Below are 21,531 nucleotides of genomic sequence, written 5' to 3' on the forward strand. Positions count from 1 at the left end.
ATGTAAGTGGGAGAGTGTAACACAAGGCTTGGCCTCTAGGCACATTTTTATTTAGAAAGTTAAGCCTTTCCTGTTTAAGGACTGTTGCATTGCTGTGATAAATGAGCTTGGCTACCAAATTATTGCAAGAATATTATTTAACCATTGAACTGATGTGGTAGTTTTCAGAAAATGTCAAACATGACCCTTTCCCTAAGAAAAAAAATCTTTCAACTGAGAAACTGGACTAGCAGTAAAATGGACTTTCCAGTTCTGCTGCATCTATGTTCCCGTAGCCCTGCTCCCCCAGTTCTGCCTCCCTGGGCAACCAGCAACCAGCCAGCAAAGTCTTCTTCTCCCAGGGAAAGATTTCTTGTGTCAGGAGAATGGTGAAGGGGAGAAAAGGAGAATAGGCTGCGTGTGTCCCCAAAAACAGAGTATTGAGGGTGCATTTACAATGTGGGGTACACTTCTCAGAAGCTTCCAAAGGCCACGTTGCAGGCCCCAGATATTACTGCACCAGGCTGGTCAGCTCATGAAGGCCAACTAGTGTAACTGGTCAGCTCTTCAGCCTCCAGGGATTTTGTCTGAGATATTGTATATCCCCACCCAGGCCCTTGCTCAGATGAGTATTTACCCATCATAGATCAGCTAAAAAAGGAACTGCTGCAAGTCAGTTAGGAGGGTATTTGTTCCAAGTGCCAACAGAGAAGCCAGAGAACCAGTGGTGGGAAGGAACTGTCCACTGACTTGGTGAAGTTTGTGTAATTAGACACTAAGCACCACATGTAAGGCAAAGTGGAGTCACCAGGCCCCAGGCTGACCCTCAGGCTCTGTGCTTTGAGCTAGATCCCCAGGACATACAAATGTCTATGGTTCAAGCATGGTTCACCATGTCACTGAACATTGTTCCTTGTTCAATGACTTGGTGTTATGGTCTCCTGGGAGGGTTTGCCTTCTGAAAGTCTCACTTTGCCCTCACAATGGAAAAGTAAGATGGATTGGCCCCTCAAAAGCTTTCATAGGTTGAGTTTTCCACCTATCAGTGATTGTTTTTAAGGAAATCAGTTGTATTTTTATTCAAGCCAATAGATTTTTGCAGTACATGAGCAAACATTTTGTGTTTGTTTGTAAAATTACATTTTGCAAACCATTTGTCTGGTTTCAGACATGCATTTTATGCCTTTATGGGGACCAAAATCAATCTGTAGACAAAGGAACCCTTGACATCAGTGCCAAGCAATATTCCTTAGGAGATCTAATACTTGTTCCTCAGCCAGGCACAAATTTGGCAGGCCCTATTTGGAAACCAAGCCCTCTTTGGTCTCCCTGAGCACAGCTAGTGGAATGTGCCCTCCTAGTAATAGGACACCCATCTCACAACTCCAGAGCTGCCTAGTGCTCACCCAGCTCATTATCAGCGTGATGGTTGTGTCTTGTCTTATTTAACTTTGTATCACAAAGGGATTTTAAGAAATCTATTGCCAGTGCACCCATATGAAAAAATGAGCTCTATTTTTAATGATCAGATTCCTAGCGCCAACTTTTGCGCTTATAAAAAAACTACCTCTCAATCTTGTTTTAAAACATAGGATTTAGTAATAAATGTGCATTAAAAGTAAGGAGAAGTTGGTGTATTTTTTATTCTGGCAAGGAAATTTCCTTTGTTTATTAAAGTATACAGCAATCTCCTTGAAATGTCCCTACATCTGATACTGCAGCATACTGAGTTGCTTTGCTGCTTGATAAAGCCATTTCCTAGGGAATGTCAGCTCCACAAGGCTACACATACGAAACCTCATTAGAATAAGTCTTCCCTGCATGATCACCTTCCGATGAGAGTCCTGTAAATTTATCAGCCACACACCTGAAATTGCTTTCAACATGGAGCTGCACCTCACTGTTTGCCAGAGATCTGACCTTGGATAAAAACTTATTTGGAATCCTTTCTTGGCTCACATAACAAAACACTGCTTACATCTTTCTTATGCTCAATGATCAGCATCAGTTTTGTACAACAAAGTTTACTAAATAAAAACACGTAATGGCAGGGGTGTTACTGACAGAAAGGAAGACAGATTAATGCACTTTTTCAGCCTCCTTTGGAATATCAGAATTCAGATACAGCAGGCAAAAGACAGAAGGGTTGTAATATCTGTAGGAAAACAAAGTTATTCTCAGAACAAAAAAAGACATAGAAGTGCTGAAGTACAGAAAGGCACAGAGAATCCAAAAGTAGTGGAAAAGGTAAGCGGGAACAAGAGTTTCTCCTGATTAAACCAGTTACTGGAAAATGTCTCCACCTAGAAGTGAAGGTGAGGCGAGAAAGAGAATGTTAACTGCCCATATTTTATTATGTCACAAATTTCAGATTGCTTTTGCATGCAAAATTCCCCAGGGATCAGGCTCCTCCTTGGACAGAAACCTAGTAAGTTGCTTCCTTTTCTTAAGATTTATATGTACTATCCCAACATGTACCAGAAGTAATCTTCTTCCTCCTGGCCTGTTATCAAGTTATGCTTCCCAGTCTGCTGTAGCCCCTCTAAGTCCCCATGTGTTGTGTTGGCAGCATCCATCCAATACAGCACCAATTTACACACTAATGTGGCCAGCATGGCTGAGCCACAGACTCAGCTACAGCAGGAGGAACTCAGTGGTTTAAGTCCAAAGTATAAGCCAGTCACTTCTCTCTTCCTCAGAACTCTTCTTTGCATTCTATTCACAGCAGGTGGAAGAGAAATACGTGCCACACAAATTTAGATACAGGTGGAGGAATTTTCTTAGTGCTGATGACCAACACTAATGCTGATTTTTCAGAAGCTTTAGGAGAATCTGAGGATGTGACCTTCTCCATTCAAAAATGGTGCTCTAAAAAGACCAAATAAATTTTGTTCAATATCTCAGAGCTTTTCCAGTGTATGTAGGAGCATCTTGCTTCAGTTACCAGTAACATTTAAGGACCTTTTGAGGTGAGAAAGAAGCAATTATTCTGTCTTTCTGACATTCAAGGACAGCATACAACAATACAAAAACCAAAGTTTTGTCTAGTGACTTCAGGAATGGCAAGAAAATTAGATTATATTAATTTCAGTGACAATTGGATTATTTTCAGTTTATATTGACATTTTTCTCAGTCTCTGTGTATTCCAAATATGCTGACTATTTGATTTTCTTAATTAGATTCCCATGGAAATAGGAGCTTAACTATTTACACCTCTTGAAATGTTTTCTTTGCCATTCAAGGATGAGAATATATATCAGAAATATTTATTTTTTTCTATAGCCACAAAAATGCTTTCACCAAATAAAGTACAGTAAAGCCAGGATAACAGGGTGATTTTACTGCCCATCTGGAAGTGACAGATAAGAGACGGTTTATCCAAAAAACCCTTGGATGAAAAAGACTGAAAAATGTGTGTGGTAGGGTCTGAGCCTCAGTTGTCTCATAAGACTGGATTCTGCCCCTCACTCAAGCAGAAGGTGATTCATCTCTTGCCTGAAATATTTTCAAAAGGTAACTGCTTGCTCCCATCAGGCTGCTTTCTTGTATTCCCTCTTGCAAAAATGTTGCAGCCATGGGTGATTTCAGCAATTGTCTGACGCAGGTCAGAACACAATCTAGTCTGTGCTGACATTGATTTTTCTGCTGAAATATTACTAGGACCTTGCTTTTTGATCATAATTGTTAAGGCTATAATTGAGGCTGAGGGTAGGAGAACACAATTTTCATGTGGTTATTTCTAGAGTTCTAAATGCACATCAGCAGAGATGTCCTGTTTTCTGTGCCCCTTATTTCTCTTTCCTTTTTATTTCTTACTCCAAAGGAAATGTAACCATTGCCATAAGTCACTTTCACTCTATTCCTCTTGGAAAAGGTGTATGTGGATGAGTTAAGGGTTCAGCTGGCAATATTATGACCAGGGTCTCATTTTCTGCTCCCTTGGTTCTGGGTTTGCACACTTTTCTTTCCCCAATTGCTTGTTCCAGATAAGAGTGTGAACTTCAGCTTCCAGTCCAACATGAGCCACACAGCACTTCTGGCTCAAGTGAGCTCATTCAATATTGTGAGCTCAACAAGCAGCACTTGGAGTCTCCCTGGCTGGATGAAGAGGAACTCACCAACAAAGCCAGAAGGATCCACTTGTAATTGTGCCTTATGTTATGGAAAGTTTGCATTTGGAACAAAACATTTACAACACACAGAGCCAGCACTTTCTAGTGAAACTTAAATCAAACCAGTAGAGCTGGCATAAGGATAGACCTGATTGTTGTAATTCATCAGTTGTTCCCGTCATTCTGCATACTTGTGTAATTAAGGAATAATTTCCCATATGGTTGCAAAGTAACTTTAATGTGCTATTCTAAGATTCATGGCTTTACCTCTTACTGCAATACACAGCTAAATCCACATATTCCAGTTACTGGGGAGTCAAGTGCCTGAGCTGCAGGTGCTCCAGCTTTCATGGTTTAAGATGTGAGCAGCCCCAAATCCTGTCCTGCAGAGGTGTCAGGATACACACATGCCCAGTCATCAGCTGCCTCTGTTGCCTGTGCAAAGCCACCTTTGCTGATAGTTTCAGTAACGAGTGCCAGTCTGGGTGCTGCAGCATGCAGCTGCTTTTGTAACAAGTTCAAAAGGTCCCACCAGAGTAGGGCAAATGATTGGTGACTACAGTAATTTACTATAGCACCAGAGCAAAGTTCTGACATGTTAATGTCCTCTCTCCCTTCAGATGGTCCCGATTCCATGTGAAGGTCAGGGGCCTGATATGTCCCCCAGGACTTCGGAGAGTGTAATCCTCTGTTTGGATAATGTTGGGGTTGAAAAAATAAACAAATTATAAAAGCTACCCCATCAGCTTTATGGAAATTTTTATTCTGATGCTGACGGTTTTGCATCTCAACTTTCCATATATGTGGAAGCCTAAATAACTAATCAAGAGATCCCTCTCCCATCTTTTGGAACTATAAAAAGAGAAAAATTTAGAAGCATTGATATAAAATATTTAATTTCATAACATAAATAGACTTTGAATAATTAGTGCTAAATAACAAGAGAAAAATTTAGAAGCCTTGATATAAAATATTTGATTTCATAACATAAATAGACTTTGAATAATTAGTGTTAGATACCATATGAAGACACATTCATTATTAAAATGTGGTTACATTGTTGTTTGCATTTCAACCTTGAAATCTGGACTTCTGATAATCTTGGAAGGATGTCTGAAAAATTACCAAGGAAACCAAGTCTATTTTAACAGGTCAAACTTGCTGACCAGGATGCCAAATCCAACTAAAAAATATTTAGAACTTACTAAACTAGGAGCAATTTTCTTCCAGTTTTATTCTCCACGTGCAGATTCAGTGAGCTTTAGTTCATGATGTTAACTTAAGAGAAGTTATTGAATTACCTTCACTTTTCAGTCTCAATCTTACTCACAATCCCTATTCTGTCAACTTTACCTTTGAAAATAGTTTAGTTCTGTATTTTATATTGGTTGCCAAGGAAGGGATTTCTCAGTGCTAAGCTAATGCAGTTTTACGGATGCTGAAGGCATCTTCTAGGTGTCAAGGTTGTAATAACAAATTAAAACCATGCTAAGAATCAAATCCACAGAAAATATGGTCTATAATATAATGCTTTATATCTGTAAACTCTTCTTCCAGATGAACTAATTTTAATGTAATATGAAAGATCAGAAATAAGGTACAAATTTTCCTCTACAGAAAGAGGACAGTATACTAATAGACCTACTAATTTTCCTATGGCAGTGGTCAGGCCTTCAAGAGCATTTCTTCTCCTTGTTCGTGGCAAAATTTGGTCTATCCATGAAGTAGCTAGAGGCTTTTCCAAAATATCAAAAACTACTTTTTTTCTCAGAAGATCCTTAGACATCCTTATCTGTATTTTCTTGGTGATTTTTGGGGGTCCTTCAAGGAAACCTTTCCCTAGCATGTTAAATGGAATTCTGATTTATTTCTATCTGCTCATCTTGCTATTCACATGTGTATCTGGTGTCTTGCTCCACACTGGTTATCTTTCTGGCCAGCAGAGCATAATTACAGTTTTATGCCAATTTTGCTGAACTCCAAGCACCCTTAAACACAGAACAACTCAACACCTGCTCCAAATTGGACTGGGTCCAAAGAGCCTTTCCACAAGCCACAGACCACCTTAGTGCCTCAGCATGCTAAGGTACCACGGGACAAGACTGGGCACCATAGGACAAGACTACTGGCTTTCTTCTACCTGTTTCTGAGCCAGCTAGGAGAGAAAATTTTCCAGGTGCTTGGAGATGTTGACAAAGTGTAAGAGATAGGCTGTGGGGCATTGTCATGGCCATTGACAAGAATGAGTTCTTTTTGTGGTACCATTTTTCAGCTTTTGTCTTGGTATTGTCCAGGTCATCAATCTAACACGAATACTCACAGTGCTGTTTTCCCATCTTTCTTTTACTTGATCTAGTTGTCCTTCTCTGAAAAGTGGAATTGACAGAAACCATTACCTGCAAAATTATTATATGAAAACTTCACTAATCATTGTTTCATGAAGATGATCCAGTCTTTAAATCTTAATTGAGAAATAAATCATTGCCAAGTTTAGCAATCTCCTTGTAAAGTATACTCAGTGATGGGAAAAATATGACAAGTTTTCAACTCTTTTCTCAGGTATTTCATCAAGAAAATGTAAAAAAGAGTAATAAAGCAAGGAGGGCATGAAATAGTCTGAAACTAATGAGAAACATTTGGTTATGATTCACCTCTGTTACAAAGTTAGAAATGAGGCAAAAATTTAGCCCCTATATAATTGTCTGCATGCAAAGGCCAGCTGCCAGATAAAGACCTTTTCTCTTCAAATCTCCTGTCAAGAATATGTAGCAGTGTTATAAGCTGGAAACTATTTCTTTCCACAAAATATTAGTTAAATCTTGCTAAAATCAGAAATAGATTTGGAAGTCACTGATTTATAAAACTTCCTGGGGAAAAACCGACAATAGGATAGCTGCACACAAGAGAGGATTCCTTCTTGTTTTCACCCTTTTCCCGTACTCTCACTTGTGTAAAATGCTGATTTTTATGATGTGATTACTGTGCTACTTTAAAATTGAAAAAGTCAGAAAGAAATACAATGTCTCCCTCACGCTTAATACTATATAAGAAAACCCATAAAACCAGCAAGAGTTAAAAAGGCATTATCAACCAGTGCAGTGAAAATGTTTCATGAAAATTTAATGTCTTTTGTATGTTTAGATGTGGTAATAATTTTATTAATGCAAGAGAAAACTTTTCACATCAAAGCAGGCAAGTATGGATAGGAAATTAATCTGTATTCAGTAAGGAGCCCAACTGTCTTACAATAAAGTGACTGCAAATTTGTATACTTTAATGCACTAATGTCAAGACTCATTGACCCCAGTCCTACTGAGTTTTCCACTCTTCAAGAACACAGAAGTATCTGCCTTGTACTTTTGCCACCTGACTGAAGGTATTATATCTTCAAAAATATTATTTCTGTAGGCATACAGAATGCAAAGATTTGGAGAAGAAAGGAGTTAGGCCTAATATCTAACCATACTGTTTCATGATTTTTGCCACTAAGAATGTTAGTGGCACATTTGGAAAACTCTAAACCCAACATAAAATATGGGAAAAAGCATACAATAGATTTCCCATGTAGAAATTCCCAAATTATAGTCATGATATCTACATTTACTCCTGCTCATCAACACATTGAGATGCCAGGTTGCCTAATTAATTGAAATTTCTTGGCATCCAAATATCCAGCAGACAGTCCTAACTACCCTGACTGCAGAAAATGCAGATGTGAGCACATGGCACTCCATCTTCACAGGGTGAAGTGCCTTGTCACAAGCCACAAGTCAGAATGACACTCCCCTACATGACATAACCAGGAGACAGCAACATGATTACAAAAACCACAATATTTTGAATTAATTTAGATTTTGCAACCAAGCTTAACACATGTATAGGAGAGACACATGTAATGGAGAAATGCATTTTTTCCATTCCATCATCCACTCCCTGCTATCCTGCCCCGGCTGGCAATGTCACTCTTTTCAGGAAGTTACACTCCAGAACATCAAGATCCTCCCCTTTGTTATTACTGGGTCCAGCTGAGAAGGAGTTCATTTTCCCCATAGCAGCCCTCACAGTGCTGGGCTTTGCAGTGGTAGCTAGAGACACGTTGATAACACAGCAGTCATTTTTCCAGGCTATCACTTCAACATTCCTCCCTCAGCAGTATGCCGGGTATGAGCAAGATCTTGTGAGGGGGCACAGCCAGGACAGCTGACCCAAACTGACCAAAAGGATATCCTGTACCATATGATGTCTGCTCAGCGATAAAACCTAAGAGAAAGGTGTGGTTGTGTGTATTTTTCGTTTTGACATTTTTGTTCTGGAGAAACTGCTACATTTACTGAAGCCCTGCTTCCCAGGAAGTGCTGGTGTATCACCTGCTGATGGGAAGTAGAGAACAATTCTTTTGCTGGTAGTCACTGGTATGATATACTCTGGTGCCACAGGACACAGAACCCATCTGCATCTTGCGTGAAAGTCATGAAAACAAGCAAGGTCAAAGGACCTGAACAGGAGATTCAGTTTTTTGGAAATAAAATGCAAGGATGGATGCTTATGGCTGCAGTCAGCAACAAAACAACTATGTTTGCCTAGAAATCCTGGAAGAGACCATAGACTGGCCAGAATGCAAAAATATCTATCCAGTCTTGACAGTGCATACACAAAGGAGGGAAGAAGAAGGGATGCCAGCAATAAGTTTTCTGAGTTTTTTACTCCTGTCTGTTGATCTGTTCACTGTAGAATTAAAAGCCTTTTTGACTTGCTATGACCAAAGTGCAGAGAATGATTTACTAAAACCTATACAAAACTGAAAAACAAGTGTCCTTAAATGGGATACACTGCTAATTCAGCTTTGTTGCTAATTTATTTACTTCAATTTTATTTCACAAGTTAGATTAGGTTTTAATTTTTCAGAAATTTCAGAAGGATGAATGTCAGAAAAAGAAGTAAGTACAGTGTGCGATTCCAAATTACCTATTACTTAAAACTCCAATTCTAGAAAATTTTTGTTAGAAAAAGGTAGCAAATCTGAGAAACTTTCTCTTTTTTTTGACAGTCAGAATTTGCAAGATTTCTCTCCACAATCATTAAGCAAATACCAATATCCTTCATGGTGTACAGTATAATTAGTAGGATTGACATCTAGTCCTTTATGTGCAAATAGCATGCAGAAAACTCTGAAGCACTTTATACTGAAGTAGTGCAACTTGCTGCAGAAATCTGTTCACAAATTCCTATATTTCATAGAATTTAAAGAGCAAATTTGCACTGTAAGAGGTGACTTATCTTAATCAGCCTGGTCATGTTCTATTCCAGATAAAGTGTACTACTGAAAAAAGCTGTCATTGAAATGTACTTATTGTGCCATTATACTGACATTATTTTAACACAATCTGAGCCTACACTCCACACAATGACAGCTTCCTCAAAAACAAAAAAGAGAAATACCAGGAAAACCTCTAACTACCATTAAAGAATCACACATCTACATACTTCAGTTTACCTTTCTCTTTTTCTTTTTCTGCAGGTTGTGACCTCATCCCAGTCCAGTATCTCAGATGGGGCGATCCCGAACCAATTGCAGCTGTAGTTTTTGCATGCCTGGGTCTGTTGGCCACACTGTTTGTTACAATCGTGTTCATAATGTACCGTGACACTCCAGTGGTCAAATCATCCAGCCGAGAACTTTGCTACATCATTCTGGCTGGCATCTGCCTGGGTTACTTGTGCACTTTCTGTCTGATTGCAAAACCTCAACAGATTTACTGTTACCTTCAGCGAATTGGCATCGGCCTCTCACCGGCTATGAGCTATTCTGCTCTTGTAACTAAAACCAACCGCATTGCAAGAATCCTGGCTGGAAGCAAGAAGAAAATCTGTACAAAGAAACCTAGGTTTATGAGTGCCTGCGCCCAGCTGGTTATTGCATTTATCTTGATATGTATACAGTTAGGTATCATAGTTGCCCTCTTTATAATGGAGCCACCAGACATAATGCATGATTACCCAAGCATCCGAGAGGTCTACCTGATTTGTAACACCACCAACTTGGGTGTTGTGACTCCCCTTGGATATAATGGGTTATTAATTTTGAGCTGCACCTTTTACGCATTTAAGACAAGAAACGTCCCAGCTAATTTCAACGAAGCAAAATATATTGCCTTCACCATGTATACCACCTGCATCATTTGGCTGGCTTTTGTGCCAATATATTTTGGAAGCAATTACAAGATAATCACCATGTGTTTCTCAGTGAGTCTGAGTGCCACGGTGGCCCTTGGCTGCATGTTTGTGCCCAAGGTGTACATCATCCTCGCCAAGCCAGAGAGGAATGTGCGCAGTGCGTTCACCACGTCAACAGTAGTCCGCATGCACGTAGGCGATGGAAAGTCCTCTTCAGCCGCCAGCCGCTCCAGCAGCCTGGTGAACCTGTGGAAAAGAAGGGGATCATCTGGGGAAACGCTTAGGTAAAGTTTTCTAATGTGGGAGTTTGGGGAAGCAATTGTCATCTTCTGAGAGTTACTAAGAGTGGAAGGACAAAGGGAAGTGTGCTAATTTCCTTTGCCTCTGCACTGGGAGTGGAGTGAGTCCTCTGTCCCACATCTCCAAGTTTTGGATTTGATTTAGTCAAAATGCTGTGCAAAAACTATTGACAAAGCAATGGGAAAACAAAGTTGGAAGTGCTGGGTGTGACAACTGTGTATGAATCTAGGGAGAAAAACAAGATTGAGGGAGTAAAAAAACCCAAGAGAAGAAATACAACTCAATCCCTTGTCCTGAATGGACCCATTTATTATCTCTTTCCCTTAAATGAACATCTTAGTGTCTGTATGTTGCCTCTAGTGACAATAGTAAGACAACAGGGTTGCTGCTAGAGTTCCATAATCGAGGTGGAGTGTTAAACACAAGAGTCATCTTGAGCAGCCACTCTAAGGGATCTGAGGATTTGCTATGTATGGCTCTTCTGTTACACCTTTTATCTCCTGTTCCCTTGATTTTCCTTTCTTATACTATCTCTTCCTAATTTCTTTCTTTTTCTCCTCACCTATCTTCTCTTCCTTACCTTTTTTTGTAAACATTTTCCTAATGCTGACAAATTCAGCTGCTCATGGGCCCCGCTCTGTCTACCTTCCCTGCCATTGAACAGATACTCCCTTATATTTCTTTGTTTCTTCCTAATATATTATTTGAATTCAGCAATCATGAAGACAACTTTATGTTCAATGTATAAAAATTATCTTAAGTGAACACTAAATAGAAAGGAGAGCTCTGGAGTGAAAACTGCCCTGCTCCATAAACAGAACCTGCACTGTGTACTTGCCCAGTAGTTGATTTTCATCCTTTGATCCTTTTACTTTTGGTATGGATGCTATGAGAATGATTTAGGTTATTTAACTGCAGGCATTAGCAAAAAAAATCTGTTGATATGAGACTGCAAAGAAGCAAATGACACAAATTTTGTCATTCCTCAGCTATGTATGTCTAGCCTGGAAGTGACTGTCTTGGGAATTACTTCAATCCAAAAGAGCTTTGAGAGTGCCCAGTATGTGTATGTAGGGATGAGAATAGCAGCAGAAAGCTGATACATTGACATATTTCCCTGGATAAAAAGAACTTGTACTTTGCATTTGAAACTTGGAGAAAAACTTATATGTCATCAGCAGCGTTCATCAATGCACAAAACTGGAGCAAAGAAGATCCTCCTAATTCATGCATCTGAATCCTCAGCCAATTAAGCTGTGATGGTGCCGCTGAATTTAGTAGGGCTCAGTTAGTGTGTGCCTGAAGGGTCAAGGCATCCAAGAGCAAAATGATTCCATCAAACCTGGGAAATTCTCTCTAGTCAATACCAATTCAATTACATGAGAGAGTCCTAAAAGGTGATAAGTACATTTAAAATGGTGCTCAGGACTTCACCTAGGTCTGGTATAATCTCCAAGAAAGTACAGAAAACCACTGTCAGCTTCAATTCCATTTAGTGTAGAAAATGAGCAAACAGAGTTCCACCCTTTTACTTGATAACTAAATATTTCTTTGAAAAAAAAATCTGGTTACACAAAGCAATAGGTTTCAAGGTATTAGTACAATGCTCAAAAGATTATTTTGAAAGTTATTCAAGTAAACACCAAAGTATTCAGAATCAAAAGAAATATGCACTAGAACTTCATGGCATCATTTAAATAGCTCAGAGGGGTTTTATTTAAAAGAGAGTGAGTCACTGTTGAATTTAAAAGAAATATGCTATTTAAGTCACCAGTGCATAGAGGGGCCTTCATCATTAGCATTTTGCTTCTTGACACTAATTTATAGCACAGTGTAGCATTGCATCAAATCATTGTCAAACAGATAATGCCAACACTCCATTCAGAGCTTTCACATCAGCCACAAAATGACAGATAACAAGACTGCTTTTGCCTAAATAAAGCAATGCATCTGTTACAGTCCTAAATGACTTTTTGCATGGGGTGTTCTTCAATTAAGAAAACCCAGGCAAGCTGTGGTTGTGTGTTGGAATGAATCTTCACATACTGAAATATGTAGAAGGAGAGAGTAAAACTATTCATTGCCCAGTGAAATGAAAACCATTTCATGTAGACTATTGTGATTCAGCAGTACTTACCAAAAGATATTCTGCCCTCATTTAAGGTGAGGTTAACAAACCTGACATTATCAGAAGTGACTTCACAAAGGAGAGTACTACAGAGCTGGAGTCAAAGCCCTATAACTGGTGTAGAGAGGCATCTGGAATTTCTGATTCCAGTCATCTTACCAGTTGGTTTCATAGTGACTAGGAAGGCCAAAAGTACATTGAGTAAATCTTGCCTTGAGGTACCAGGAATTATTGTCACATATGCTACACAGCCTTTTTGCAAGGGCCAAAAGTACAGGGCTAATTTATCCTCTCCTCACTCTCAGATAACTCACTATTCCATGCAAGATAAAGGCTGTATATTTCTGCTACAAGAGCTGCTATTATGATACTTCTAGTCAGGACTGTACATCAAAGGGTCTCAGTCATGTTACCCTGACCTGGATAATAGTGCAGATGTTCAAAAGCTCCTCTTGGCTTTTTATTATCATTACCTTGGATTTCGCACAAAAAATTAACCACTAGTTGTTTATGTCTTCTGGAAGGTGTCTTTAAATGGCACACATGCTCCATTTTCCAAGCTTCACACTCATCTCCCCACAACTACCTGAAGAACAGCAAGATTTCTTGCCTTTAAAGCAAGTAATAAACTGTTCTGAGTAACCAGCCAAGTATTAAAAACCTCCCTAAATACTGTCTTTCACAAATATATGTGCTATTTAACTCTTTAAAGTCCTACCAGTATTTTTCTCAAAAGAGAGAAGCCTACAGATGTCCAGTACCTGCCAAAAGTACCCTCCTGAAACAAAACAAGACTGATTATCATCTCTTAGTCTGTAACTAAGCCAGAAGGTTGAGCAGCACTTTCAATCTACAACCTAGGCAGGTAGCTATGATCACTCTAAAGGAAAGAATCATCACCAGCTCAGCCAGATAATGTTAGGTATACTCAAGATACATTGGCTGTGCTTTGTGCCTAATTATTCCATACAGCTGTGAACAGCACAATACTAGACAACAGAATAACTATGCACATAAATTTCTGCACCTTATCATAGACACTTCTCTCACAAATCTTTTTTAGACCAAAGCTTAATAACTCAGTGTGGCAGTGACACTTTATTCTACTCGGATTAACTATGTGATGAAGTATTTCCCAAATATTTAAAAATAAGTTATGGCTGTGAAACTAAACAGAAAACTCACCTGATTTTTAATGTATTGTCTTGCCCACTTAAGAAGTTTGTCCTGGACTGTATGATTACAGAACTGAGCATTGCTCTGTGTGCATCTGCAGAAGTGATAGTACTGACAGCTTTCATCAGGACTGGGGATCCCTTGTCCTAGTGAGCCAAACTCACTTGTGCTTCATTAGGGGAACCACAATTTTTTTCTTATACAAATCACCATCACTTTGTTTTATCTTACTAAACTTAAACAAAAATGCTCACACATCCACCCCAGAATCAGGTTTCTTCCCCTCAAGCACTACAATGCCACATCAGAAAAAGCCATCAGGTGCCTGGGCTCACATGCTGTTAATTGCCATTCCATTTCTCCTATGAAGAAAACATAGTAAGCAAGGTAGATTTTTTCCCACTGAATTGGATTCAGTCCTGGACCACCAGTGTCTATAGCTAGTGTATAATTAGACATCAGGCAGTCCCAAACTGTGCCATAATTAAATATTTTGGAAACAGGTGTCTACTAGCACACTGCATGCTCTGTTTCTGCAAGGAACAGCTGGTTTTCTCCTTTCCCTTTCCTATTTTCCTGCTTATGATTGACTATATATATTTTGTTACAATTCTAACAGGAGCTATTTTGGACCAAAAAATAAGAAAATGTGCTTGTATCAGTCCAGAAGCTGCCATTCATAGTTAGAAATATTCCAGTCTAAGTATTATATAATGCATCTGCATACCATATTTCAGCACCAAAATCTTGGGGTAAGCTTTTTCAGAAGTCTGAATTTAAGTTTCTCAAAAGGTCCACTCTTTTTTTCCATTAGAATTTCTTAAAACAATATCTCTAATGTTGAATATGAATGAAATCCATACAAAGTACTGAAAAAGACCAAGAGAATTGAAAATGTGAAAACTTCAAGGTTTCACTACTGCTATGCTGCATTATAAAGAAGGTCCTGGGAAGACACTGATTTTCCAGACAAGTGGGAAACCCCATCAGAATAAACTTCTGTCGCTGTTACACACACCGTGCCAAGGTCCCCAAGATGCAAGCCATGCAATTCTCACTATTCAGATATCAACTCTTCACTGGCTGAAAGCCACATATATGAATAAGCAGATAGATTTGAAGTCATGGCCATCGAGCTGTGATCAAATCTTTTAAGAGTTTGTGGGTGTATTATCAGCATGAGGATTTCAAATGTAAATGGGAAAGATTCAAATTTCCCATGCCTCAACAACTTGCCTGAGATATGAAATAGGCCTGTTGTTTGACACAGAGCTTTTAGTCCTGTAAAGAAGATGAAGCTCAAGAAAAACTGAGAGACTTTTGTGGAAAGCTGAAGGTGGTTCTCATTCCTCATGTGCAGACACATTGAGAAAGATACTGATCCTGAGTTTCTGCTACAGCACATTCTATTGAGACACATTTTTATAGTGCAAGTGCCAGTTTTGACTTCATATATATGCAGCTTGAACAATTTCTCTGACACGTTTTGAACCATGATAAAAGAACACCACATCTCACTTCCAAACTAATTTTTAAAAACTTTTTATTTACCAGACTTCTCCAGGACACAGCCTATAGGTTCATACTCAAAATTTTCATAATAAAAGGTCTGAGATACTCCTGGTGATCTGATTGGTCATACAGTACATTAAGACTAACATTCCATCAGGTTCATTGCCTGGCAAAACAAGGCAAAACACAACTTTCCTAAATTCTAGACTAACAGTCACAGATTTCATAAAAGTCATTGGTTCTGCAGTTTCTGTGGGCAGTTGAACTGACTGAAACATGGAAAACATGAAACTAAATATAGAAAAGGTTGTAAACCCACAAGACTGAGCTCAAAACTAGTGCATAACTAGTGCATAACTGCTGTATGGAGGAATATCAGCAGCTTGTAATATATGACAGCATGCGTTGCTTTCCTACTGGAACTTGGTGGAGACACTCTGTTCTGGTATACAATAAACACTGTTTGGAAAAGAGAAAAGAAAAAAGAAAAAAGCATTGGGAAGAAAAATAGTTACTTTCTACCCTGGTAAAAAGAAAAATTATTTTTAATGTCAGTCAGTGTCAGAGGAGAGGTCCTAGCCCACCTGTCTTATACCCATCAGACTGTTATAATAGCTTTACAGTAAAAGTTGTTATAACATCAGACTGTTATAATACCTTTACAGTAAAAGAGCTTTCCAATTCCAGTTTTATTTCACCATGGAAAAAAAAAAAAAGACTTCGGGGACGAAGTTTCATAGACTAAAGAAGTAATTTAGAAATGATTTTTATTGTTGCTAAACAGCTCTTGTGTGTACAGAGAATTAATTGGGAGATTATCAGAGAATGTGAACTGGAAGAACTAATGCTTAAGTTACATTCTAGAAATGATTTGCACCATCTTTCAACTACTAACAGTGACGACCTTTTAGCCATTGCCCACCTCAATGCAATAAATTCTTTTGGAAACTGAAAAGTAGAAAAGCTGTTCAAAACAGGACCACATATTACTGTAGGGTGAAATACGGCACAGAAAAATCATTGTGCACCAAAAAATAAGTTAATTTCTCCAGATGCTCTTTAATGGGACCCTTGACTGCAAATTGCCCAAAAGTGGTTGATGTCTCTGTATTATGATTTTATGGTCAAAAAGTGAGGGCTAAGCTTCTTACATGACTTAGTGTAATTAGAGCAGATAACAATTTAGATGAGGTGTAGGTTTGGCCCAACAGGTATTGTTCTTATCTAAAAAAAGGAAATCTAGGTATAGTGATACAAGATACTATTTGTTTGCTTCATAGCCTTGCTAAAATTGAATTTTGATGCATGCAGGGTAAAAAAAAATTGACTCTTCAGAGAAAGTCATTATCCTTTTGATGGATTAGTCTGCATTTATTAATGAATCAGTTCCCAAATGGATCATTTAGAGCTATTTTAATCTAATATGCTACAAAAATTTAGATTGAGAGATTACTGAATGATTTGAGTCCTTCACTTTTCCCTAAATAATTTAGTCTTAGTGTCTTTTTGGACAAACTTCAAATACTCTGAAATGGCTGAAGAATATTTTATAAAACTCAGTGAAAGGTATTACTGAAAGCTTTTGATAAATTGCTGCTAAAACATTGCATCTGTATAATAAATTTATACTCTTGAATGACCTGTTTACAATGGCTTTTGTGTACAGTGCTAGTGCTGTTGTTTTGAATTTTCCCCTCAAATTTAATTAAAATATTCATTCATTGATTGATTGATATCATTTTTTCAGCTGCATTAACTGAGCACATGTCTTCAAGCCTAATATTAGGCATTATTTATATTATTAAGACACTGTTACCATAATTTTGAAACAAATATCATAGCTGAAGTCTGGAAATTAAATGACATTGTGAACAGTTCCCTGCCTACTGTTACCAACATACGCTTTAGGTTCCAAAATGAGGTCTTGCTACCCCGCACTGCAAAAAGGAAAAGGAAGGAACAGTGAAGACAGGACCCAAAAGTTCTCATTTATTTGGGGAAAGGAAGAATTTCTATTTTTTAATAGCAGTGTTTATCCTTTTTACATTTTTTTTAATCTTCAAGCCTGTCTCCCAAAATTCAGGTGAGAAATAAAGGCCACCATATGCTGCATCACCACTGTCCTTGTCACACATGCTGGAGAGCACCCAGAGAAGCCATGCAGGTGGTCTCATGTTCATTAGCATGCACAATGTAAGTCCTGTCTACCAGGTTTGTCTACCCAAGGAACTTCTGCTTCTTTCTACAGCAAACTTTGATAAAAACTGGCATTGTAATTGATTTGATGCACTGTAATTAATCTGATAAACAAAAGGCTAGGACATGCACCCTCGTCCTTCCAAGGTCCCCCAAGTCACGGAGCAGTCTGCCACTGAGGGAGCACCTGTATGAATTACAATGAATGGCATTTGTACTTGTATCCTGAATGTTGATGTAGACTAATGGAAGAGATGGCATTTCATCTGGCTGAGAGCTGTATTTGGTGACAAATATCTTTTCATGACTGTGACTGAAATTTAAGGCAGATGTCTGCTAAAATATATAATCATTATATATGTTTATAATATATAGCAATTTTAATCTGCTGTAGTATTGGCTACAGTATTATATATTGAACATTTCTATAAGTAAGACTCTACTGTATTAAAAACCTGTACAATGGTTTTTCCAACACCTCAGAAAAAAACTTTTTGGAACAAGGGAATTAAAAAGACTGGTAATATTTTGCTATCAGTCTAATCTTCCCCTGAGCCAGTATAATGCTTTGTATATCATTCCAACAAAAATGTTATTTTGATTCACCAGCTACAATTACATATGATTGCTTAATTAGAATAAGATTTTTAAAAAAGTGAAATATTATGCTGAACTTGAAAAAAATTGTAAGTTTTGACCTAAAGCAATTTTACTTGCTGAAATTGTGCTAATAAGCAACTAATGTTTAAATGTTAGGGGTTTTTTAATGAAAAAAGTGGCATGATTAATAATAAACAATTTATTTTAGCCACTACATAAATGGGGAAATCTCACACAATAAGCAGAGACTTTTTCAAAATATTCAGTGCAATATGCTGCAATTTCAAGATAGCATGTCCAATCTCACAGAATCAATTCTCAAGAATACATTATGTTTGTAGATCAAAGCAACCCCTACAGTAAAAACACTAAATATTTTTCAAATTCCATTCTTTAGCATTTATGCAGAAATCTTTAAACATATTATCTAATCTAAAGGCTAGCTTAACTCTGCTGCTATGAAACTTAAATACTTCATCATTTCTTAATATCAAGACCAAAGAATATTGCAGGTGAAATATACTGCTTGTATATAAGTTAACAGTGTCAAGCACAGATTGGGTGCTCAATAATCAATGGCACTTCTGCATGGCAGTATGAGATTGCATTTGAAATAGGGATTTATGACTGATCTCCATGTCCAACACAATAAATTACATTTGATTTACATTTTAAAAACCTAAAGATACCCTGAGATATCTTCAGTTAGTTAAACTATTTTACTGAAAAAGAGGAAAAAAATCCCCTTATGTCAAAGAGTACAAACAAGTTTATAGTTGCTCATATTATTTTTTCAGAGAACAGATTGCTAGAAAAAAACAATTTTTGGTATTACAAACCCTTGTCTTTTGATAAATCTCTCACTGTGTAGTGTGGACATTTTAACAGAACCTGTGCATTACCATCCACATTCTATCCATAGATTATTTTTGAAGGGTGTCTTTGACCAAACTACTGACAAATGTAAGCTATGGCACAACTTCTAGGTCTCCCCTGCCATCATCCTGCAGACAGGGGATGTGCAGCCATGTGAAATGTGCTGCTGATCAAGGTATCCAACACCTTCTGCAGGGAAACTGGGAAAGAGCAGAAGTACGAGGGACCATGAACGAAGATGGGTCTCATCCTAACATGAAGTTAAGACCACCAGGATACCAGCACCTGGATCTACTGTGCAGGCATAATGTAAAAAAAAGCCCATATCTAGAAATTTGTCAGCACCTGTCAGTTTTTCCTATCAGCACAGGAAAAAAAAAGAAAAAAAACAAAAAGGAAAAAAATGTAGGACTCTACACATATATAAAAGCTGATTTCTACAGATTTTAGTGAATCATTATTGATCTCATTCAGGATGGTGATACCCATATTCCCCCTTTGTTTCCCATAGAATCCCTTAATATTGGTCTACAAGAGGAGTTTTATTGGAAGGTGAAGAAGGCCAGAGAAAGGCCTTCAAACTTGAGCAGTCTCATTGGTGTTTCCTACCATGTATCAAATGTACATTGACTTCCCTAAAAACCAAGGCAGTGTAGTCATGGTTTCTCAGCCCAGGAGTTTCCTTCTCTCTAGTGAGGCTCTCTGGAGAGAGCAGAGCACTGTTGTGTAAGATAGAGTGATGTGACCAAGCGTTTGGCAAATGGATAAGCTCTGCAGTGACTGAGTTATTGGGAATTACTTCCCAAATTTCCAAATGACACAGATCACCATTTCTACCAAAAGATGTGGGAAAAACCCTTAAAGATGACCCAAAATATTTTAAATCCTATAACAGAATTTAGTTGCTGCCTTTCTGCACAGAATCAAAGTCTTCTATTTTTTTTTCTAGCCAATATATAGTCCTGGAATTGGAGACAATGAAAAAATAAATTTGTTCTTGTGTATACTGCTCACACTGTACTGTTTTATGACTCTTCCAAAATACCCAATTACTTTTCACATTAGTAGTTCTTATGTCAACTGCAAAGAAATTCCTGAGGGTTTTCCCTCTCAACAGATTTGCTCTTTTAAAGCAATCCTTGACTTTAACAACCTGGAAGGGGACATTTTTCTAATGCAAGATGTTCTGAGCCAAAGTAATTTCCTGTGTCTGCTCTGAGCGCTGAAAACATTTTATACGAATCTTTGGTGTGCCTTTTCAGAATCATCACTCAAAGAATTTTGGAACTTCATTTCAAGTTAGAAGCACTTTCCACACCCACAGGACTGATGAGAGTTTGGTCACTGTTTTCATAATTCCATGGACATTTAGCACTGACTGAATGGCAGTGTAGCAGTTACTATGGCTCAAGGCTTTGAGGTTTTATGAGGCAACATGGTGTTTCTGGTAGTGCAATTTGCTTTTGAGTGGATGGATAAACTCGAGAGATTCATAACAGTGTCTCTGCTGATTTTTATGGTAGTGAAATTTATGCTAATGTGAAATGGACAGTTGTGGAGATTTATTTATCTGGGTCACATCCATCCTAACCTGGGGCTCTTCAGGGTGGGATTACCAAGGACATTTATTTACCTCTTTTTCCTTTTTGTTGGCTACTTTCTAGAATCCTGCTTATCGTGAGTATTTAGAGTCTCCCAGTTTTTCCTAGTTTCAATTTTTTCCCTACGCTATGCTAGACAAAATATCTTTTTCGGTTATTTACTCTAAACATAACTGTATTTCCATCCTGCTCTTCTTAAATTCTACTTTCTTTGATGTCTAACACCTTCACTTCAAGTTTATTTCCTTTTTTTTTTTCCTGTGAAGTTTCTGCACATTCTTTTCTTCCTTCTCTTTTTTCTCTGGCTATCCCAATTAATTTTGTATAATCCAGTTTGACTTCATTTGTATTTTCCAGTAAATTTATCTACTCTCTAAACCCATCCACTTTTTCTCCACTCTAGGAATTGGTTTCCATTTAGTACGTGTGTCCTGTGTGAGCTTCGTGCCTAACTGGGAGCACTACATATACCACACTCCAAATGGTCTTAAAACCTTGGTAGCCAGTCTGCAAAATTGCTGTTGTTCTCCTTTCAGTAAGGTTATAATTTGTAAACCAAAGGACTTTGCACTTATACACCTCATTTTGCTGTATCCGGTTCACTCTCAGATTCACTAAGCTTCTTCATTAGTGATTTATTCAATATACTCTGCATCTGAGGGTCTACTACATCTGCATCCAATATTTAGTTCACTTTCTCTGTACTCAGGTTATTTATCTTTTACAGGGTAATTCTCTTCAAGTTACTTTTGTTATCTAGATCAGATTAATGAATGAGCAACAGAAAAGTTCATTATTCTGTGATTTTAACAGTGTTAAATGCACAAGCTTCCCAACAGACGTATATTAAAACCTCACAGTGCAGCTCATAGGATT

At 38.0% G+C, this 21,531-nt stretch overlaps 1 protein-coding gene across 1 annotated transcript in view; it reads left to right on the top strand.

Moving 5' to 3' along the window:
• Positions 1–21,531, top strand: part of GRM5 (glutamate metabotropic receptor 5) — a 245,485-nt gene that overhangs the window by 206,346 nt on the left and 17,608 nt on the right. The window contains 1 exon segment of the mRNA XM_036387406.2: positions 9,611–10,550. Within this exon segment, the coding sequence (XP_036243299.1) occupies positions 9,611–10,550 (940 nt within the window).

The sequence above is a fragment of the Molothrus ater genome, chromosome 2 (genome assembly GCF_012460135.2).
Source record: "Molothrus ater isolate BHLD 08-10-18 breed brown headed cowbird chromosome 2, BPBGC_Mater_1.1, whole genome shotgun sequence".
Classification (NCBI taxonomy): domain Eukaryota; kingdom Metazoa; phylum Chordata; class Aves; order Passeriformes; family Icteridae; genus Molothrus; species Molothrus ater.